Genomic DNA, 6,075 nt, shown 5'->3' with positions numbered 1-6,075 from the left:
ATATGTTAAGGCAAGAAGGTCCCTGTGACTGGAGAGCTACAGGGTGGCATGGTTAGAAAGACTGGCAGTTATGAGATCCTGAAAAGAAATGTCATGCTAAGGAATTGTAACTTTATCCTGTGAGTCAATATTTTCCACAGACATCACCATGGAACCCTTTGAAATTACAATGTGAAGAAGAATCACCAACAGTAGTACATGTTTAAATTTGTGATTCTTTACCTTTCTTAAAAATCTAAAAAGTATAAAAAATTTGAATAATTTTATTTAAAACCCCAAGATACCATCAGTGAAATACATCATCTTTTATTTTCATCTTATATTTGGCTATCCAGAGGCATGCATAACCCTCCAACTTTAATGAGAACAGTGTTTTTGTGTCTTTTTATCACATATTCGCTTAATATTAGGTGTAATGTTGCTAAGTCGGATTCGCATATGAGGTGCAGCATCAAGTCTTTTCCTGTATTTTGTTTTTGTGGCAGCATAATATGAAAAGCCTGTCTCACACAGGTGCATTGTAGCAAAAGGAAGAAGTACGCGAACTGCACGCCGTGCAACACTTGGGTACTCCTGAATTAGGCTACTCCAAAAATCATTTAGTGAAAGTTCACTGAAATTTTGTTTCACTTGAGAATCAGATGTTAAATCAATCAGGCTCTCATAGTCCCGTGCCACTAATGAGGCTGGTTTAACAGTTACTGTAAATGGATTTCTAACCCAAGCATGACTGTCATTTGTTACAGGAAAATATTTTAACAGAGTAGAACGCAAACCCCTTAGGTGCTGCACAATGGCACTGCAAATATCTTTATCAACTGTGGAATTAATTTCAGTCAAAAAGTCACTGAGTGTAGGGAAACAATCAAAGTTTTCTTCTTCAACAGATGAGGCCCAAAATTCCAATTTTCTTAACAATGATGACATTTTATCAAATACTGTAAAAACTGTCACATTTTTCCCTTGCATTGACAGATTAACCTCATTTAATTTAGTAAAAATATCTGCAAGATATGCAAGTCTTAGCAGCCAAGATGAATTCGTTAAACAATCAGACAGTCGAAAAGCAGAATCCATGAAAACCAACAGTTCACGACGAAGCTCAAAAAGTCTCACAAGAACTTTACCTCGGGAAAGCCACCTTACCTCTGTATTTAGAAGAAGTGCTGTATGCTGGGCACCCATTTCTTCACATAAAATTTTTAGTAGTCTGGATTGATGTGGTCGAGCTTTAATATAATTGATGATTTGTACTGCTTGATCTAGCACATTTTTCAGAGACGTAGGCATTGTTTTAACTGCTAGTGCATGTCTGTATAATAGGCAGTGACTACTGGTACTTTCGGGAGCCACATATTTTATCAAGGTGACAGCCTCAGCAATTTTCCCATCCATTGCCCTAGAAGCATCACTACAAACATCAACACATTTTTCCCATTCAATTTCATGTTTCTGCATAAAACTGTTGATGCAGTTGAAAATTTCTTCACCAGTGGCATTACTTTGCAGAGATTCACATAAGAGTAGGTCTTCCTCAATAGACTTATTAAACCTGTAACGAACAAACACAAGCAGCACAGCAAGTCCTGAAACATCAGCTGATTCATCTAGTTGCAGTGAAAACCCATCACAAATTTTCAGTCTACAAACAAGTTCCTCTTCAATGTCAGCAGCTAGATCCTTAATTCGACGAGCAACGGTACTGTTTGATAGTTGTACTGCATCTATTTTTTTACTATACTGTTCATCAAACATCCGCATCACGACATCTTTTGCACAAGGCTTGATAAGCAATTCTCCAATAGTATGAGCCTCTCCACTCAGGGCTATATGGTAACTTACATTGTATGATGCTTCTGTAGCACTTTCATTATCTGTATTGACAATTCTAGGTGTTGGGGGTTTATTATTTTCAGGTGAATCAAGATGTTGCTTGAAAAAACTTATGTCTTTGTCTTTATATGCAGCATGTTTAGTTTCCAAATGTCTTCGAAGCTTACTAGGGGCCAAAGAGCTATTTGATAAAATTTTCTTACATAATACACACTGAGCATGAGGTGCATCTCTATTTCCAAAGTAAGTAAATCCAAAAGACAAATAACTTTCATCATATTTTCTTCTTTTTGGTTTCTTACTAAAAGTAGTTATTTTGTTGGAATTGGACATAAATTTGACCCTGGAAAGCTCACCTTCTGAATTTTTAGAAATTGAAGGCTGCAACTGCTCATCTTCACTTTGTAATATTCCAACCTTTTGATCATGTGATTCAGACACAATTTGATAACAAAAAGATTCTACTTCTTGTTTAAGACTTCCTTGTTTCAGCAACAGATCCATAGGCAACGAATTTGTGGTACAAAACATGGTTAATTTAGCATAAACATTGAGTATCACAAATGTATTGACATTATAAGACAAGATACATAGAAGATGAGCAATCATCAAAGAGATGATACATAGCAACACATCAGTTAATTTGTAAATGCTGCCTATGCATCAATGCGCAGATGGAACATCACACGTTCGTGTATCAGGTGATCTCTCATTCGACTTCCTGGTGCTCTCGGGTATGGCACACCTTTTCTTAAAAGGTAGATTATCACATAAAAATAAAAGCTATAGAAATGAGTTTAGTAGTCTTAAACTTACATTTTAAAATAAAATTATAAAGAAAAAACTATTGTTAGCATTTATCTTTTTCTCACAACGCTCATTAACTTAGATAACATTAATACTCGATAAAACATAGTTTGGGAACCAATGGACCAAGAAATAATAAAGAGCTGATAAGTATATTTTTAAGGAGGGGATCTTGAAGTCCCATGGCAGGGTTGGCCAATTTTTCCCATAAAGTACCATATGATAAATGTTTTTTATTTGATAGGCCATATAGTCTCTATTGCAACTACTCAACTCTGTAGTTGGAGTATGGCAGCAGCTATAGACAATACGTTAGAAGGGCAGAGCTATGTTCCAATAAATCTCTATTTCCAAAAACAGGCAGCATGGGGCCATAATTCACCCACTGTATACGCTTTCACTGTATACAGTATCTTGGAATCTCTTAGCTTGCTGATGCCTACTGCCATTAGATACACTCATTGTTGACACTGTTATACATCTTACGGCTTCTTTTAGGGCTCACAACTATTCTGATGAGCTACTTCAAAAACACACAAACAGTTCAAAGTTTTGCAAGATACTAAATTCTGTTATATCTACATATTGTGTGTTAACACTGAAAAGTAAACTGTAATCCAAAAATTAGCTACTATTTCTTTGGACTTAAAATTACATAAATATTTATATTATCTCAAATTAGACTCAAAGTAACACATATATTTTACTAAGTACTCAGCATCCCATTATTCTTTAGGTGAAGGCTTAACAAGGACCTAAAGAAAACATACACTCTCATTTTAATAGGTTTATTCCTCATACAATACTTTTTAAAAAGCATCATAAAATGGAATGGTAATGCAAATTTTAGGACTTCTAAAGAATACTAGCTTTATAAGGTAAGGCATTCAAATTTAGTGTCTATCTAAATGTAGTTGCTTTTGATTTAAACTTTATGATTTGGCTACAGAGTAACCTTTGGATTCTTATATTAGATACTGAATCAAAAGGGTTTTCCTAGTAACAGCTACAGGATAAGATACCTGAAATGAGGAACACTCTCTTCTGCAATCACTCTTCACCTTGGAAGCTTGAAATGCAGACTCTTCAAAAAAATAAAATTAAGGGATAGGGTGGAAGGGGAGTAACCAAAAGCCTAGAATGAGAAAAATTAAAATTAGACACTGTAAAAACAGAACTAGCTACAAACCTCTAAGATGACCATTCTTTACAATTAATTTTAGAGCCAGGCAGTGCAAATGATTCTTCACTGAAATGCAGATCTTAGACTGAAATAGAAGATGTCTAACATAATAAAAGTGCTAATATTTTATCCTATTTAATACTCTGGTAATTTCATTGTTTTGAAATGCTTCCCCATCCACTGACTTCATAGAAAGACATAGAACTCTCAGAAACTAAACCTAACTTTTTCAAGTATAGCCACAACTTAATGTCTCTAAAACTGAGCACTTTAAGTAATCTAAAATGGAATTATACATGGAAAGGTTACAAGAACTATGCCTTTTTGTTATAATCACTCTTGTTTCAATAACCAAGATCCTTAAGGTTACTAACATTCAGAGTGATCCTTGTCTACTACGTGCCAGTAACTGCTAAATGCTTCATAGATGAACTCATTTAACCCTCAAAACGAACTTGAGAGTTAGGGACTATTATTAATAATCCTTTAAGGATGAACAAATGGGAGCTTAAGTCCCCTGCTAAGCTATCTGTGAAGAACTAAGAACAATATCCAGGAAGTTCAACTGCAGAGCCCACGTGCCTAGTCATTGCTTGTGTGTCCCCAAATACTCTTAATTTCACAAGCACTAAAAATCTGGGACCAGGAGTTGGATGGTACACAGAGAAATGAATGATTTACATAATGGGTTACTACTGCCAGAAAATCGAGGCTCTCAAACTGGCCGTCCACCTTCATTATTGGCAGCAAAAGAGCAGACTGTTCTACCACAGTCCTGAATGGGCCTTAGTTGCAGAGAACTTCGTGGAGTCAAAGGGTGTCCTAAAAGTTTACAACCCCTCTCCCTTGCTACTAGGAAAGGACACAACGGAGTGGTGCGCTTTGTTTTCAGGAAGGAGGGCCTAATCTCCACCTTTTTCAGAGGTGCTCTCCTGAATCTCTCGAGGACAAAGAGACTGGACTCCCTAAAGAGTAAAGTTTCTATTCGACTCCCTGAAAAGGAGCGGGGGGAACCCTCATCTTTTGTCTCCTCTGGCTAAACTGACAGGTAACACCATCCATTCACCCCCTCCCTCGGGCGGTTCCTGCTCTACACAATACTCTTGGGGCAGGAGGGCTGGGGAGGAGTGCAGACTGTTCAAAAAGCTGAGGCAGGAAGTGGGCACGGACACTCCATCGAGTACCTAAGTGCTTTTTAAAACGGTCACTTCGATGGGCTGCCCAGCCAGCTATCCCTCGGCTCCTCCTTGTCACAGGTGCGCGCTGCCAGCCACAGCTGGGGCTGGCTTCCTGTGGGAGTCCACCCTCGCCTACGGAACTCCTCTCGCGTCCCCGGGCGGTCGCCTTAGCTAACAACCACAGGAAACCGTCTCAGAACCCGACACTATCCTTCTCTTTCATCTCCATCAGCGATGAAGAGAATGGTCTCTGCTGCGGCTGGGCTGCAGAGCAGCGCCGCGGTCCCCAGCAGAGCCGGCGCCCGCCATTTTAAAAAGCTCACGGCAGCGGCCATTTCAGAGCGCACCACTCAGCCACCGCGGCGGCTCTGGTCCTCACCTTCACCGAGGCCTGAACGGGGTCAAGAGCCAGTCGTCGCGGACTGGAAGGGGGAGAGGGGAGAAAGGAAGGGGGAAAATGAAAAACAAAACAGAGGGAAGAAGGATTCGGGGGGCCGGGCGATGCTCTCAGCTCAGGGATATCGCCTATGCCACCTCCATAGACATCCGATTCGCGGCTGGCGCGGTCGCTTGTCTGAAGATAAATTTAGCACGCTAGGGCACCCCCACTTACAGTCTCCGTGAGCGACTTTGCCGCCGCCCAATCAGCGCCAGAATTGCTCCCCGCCACCTATCCGCGCTGAGCAGTGGGGCGGGACCAAAGGAAAGGACCAAGCTCGGTTGAGGAGCGGGCCAGCCGCAGCCGCCTCTATCGCTCTGGGTTAGGGCGTTCACTTGAGGCTGAGCTAATACCCGACGAGAAGCGATAGTTTTCAAATTTCCCTGGGTTCGAGCAGCCCGGGCGTTTGTTTACAATGCAGGGTCCTGGGTGTTGCGAGATAGCACTTGTGATCCTCTAGCGCTGGATTGTCTTCGAGAAACCTGCGTGCCCTTATGCAGTAGGGCTCAGCCCCGTTGTTGATTTGAGTGCATTTGCAGAGCCTCGGCTGCTGGTCCTTTTACGCGCTCTTTGTTCCCGGAGCCGCCCCCCAAGCCCGGGTTGCGCAACCGCCTCCTCTTTTCCTTGTTTTCCCA

At 40.8% G+C, this 6,075-nt stretch overlaps 1 protein-coding gene across 4 annotated transcripts; it reads right to left on the bottom strand.

Annotated features, from left to right (window-relative positions):
- Positions 1 to 290: 290 nt before the first annotated feature.
- ZBED5 (zinc finger BED-type containing 5) lies at positions 291 to 5,577 on the bottom strand. 4 transcript variants are annotated; one of them, XM_081545281.1, is made up of 3 exons: positions 5,381 to 5,577; positions 3,663 to 3,775; positions 291 to 2,616 (listed from the first exon to the last, which is right to left on the bottom strand). In XM_081545281.1, exon 3 carries the CDS (start codon positions 2,440 to 2,442, stop codon positions 358 to 360), a length of 2,085 nt encoding a protein of 694 aa, XP_081401407.1. In that variant the 5' UTR covers positions 2,443 to 2,616; positions 3,663 to 3,775; positions 5,381 to 5,577; the 3' UTR covers positions 291 to 357. The 4 variants fall into 4 exon arrangements, with proteins under 4 accessions (XP_081401407.1, XP_081401405.1, XP_081401406.1 ...); XM_081545279.1 differs by having other exon boundaries at positions 291 to 2,583; XM_081545280.1 differs by having other exon boundaries at positions 291 to 2,578.
- Between the last annotated feature and the right edge of the window lie 498 nt (positions 5,578 to 6,075).

Source organism: Giraffa tippelskirchi, chromosome 11, assembly GCF_054371585.1.
Source record: "Giraffa tippelskirchi isolate mGirTip1 chromosome 11, T2T-mGirTip1v1.2.pri, whole genome shotgun sequence".
In the NCBI taxonomy this organism is placed as follows: domain Eukaryota; kingdom Metazoa; phylum Chordata; class Mammalia; order Artiodactyla; family Giraffidae; genus Giraffa; species Giraffa tippelskirchi.
The sequence above is the reverse complement of the archived record's forward strand: the minus strand, read 5'-3'. Positions and strand labels throughout refer to the sequence as shown.

Excerpts from the sequence above, each read along its gene's own strand:
- ZBED5 (XM_081545281.1), bottom strand. The coding sequence starts at position 2,442 with ATGATTGCTCATCTTCTATGTATCTTGTCTTATAATGTCAATACATTT.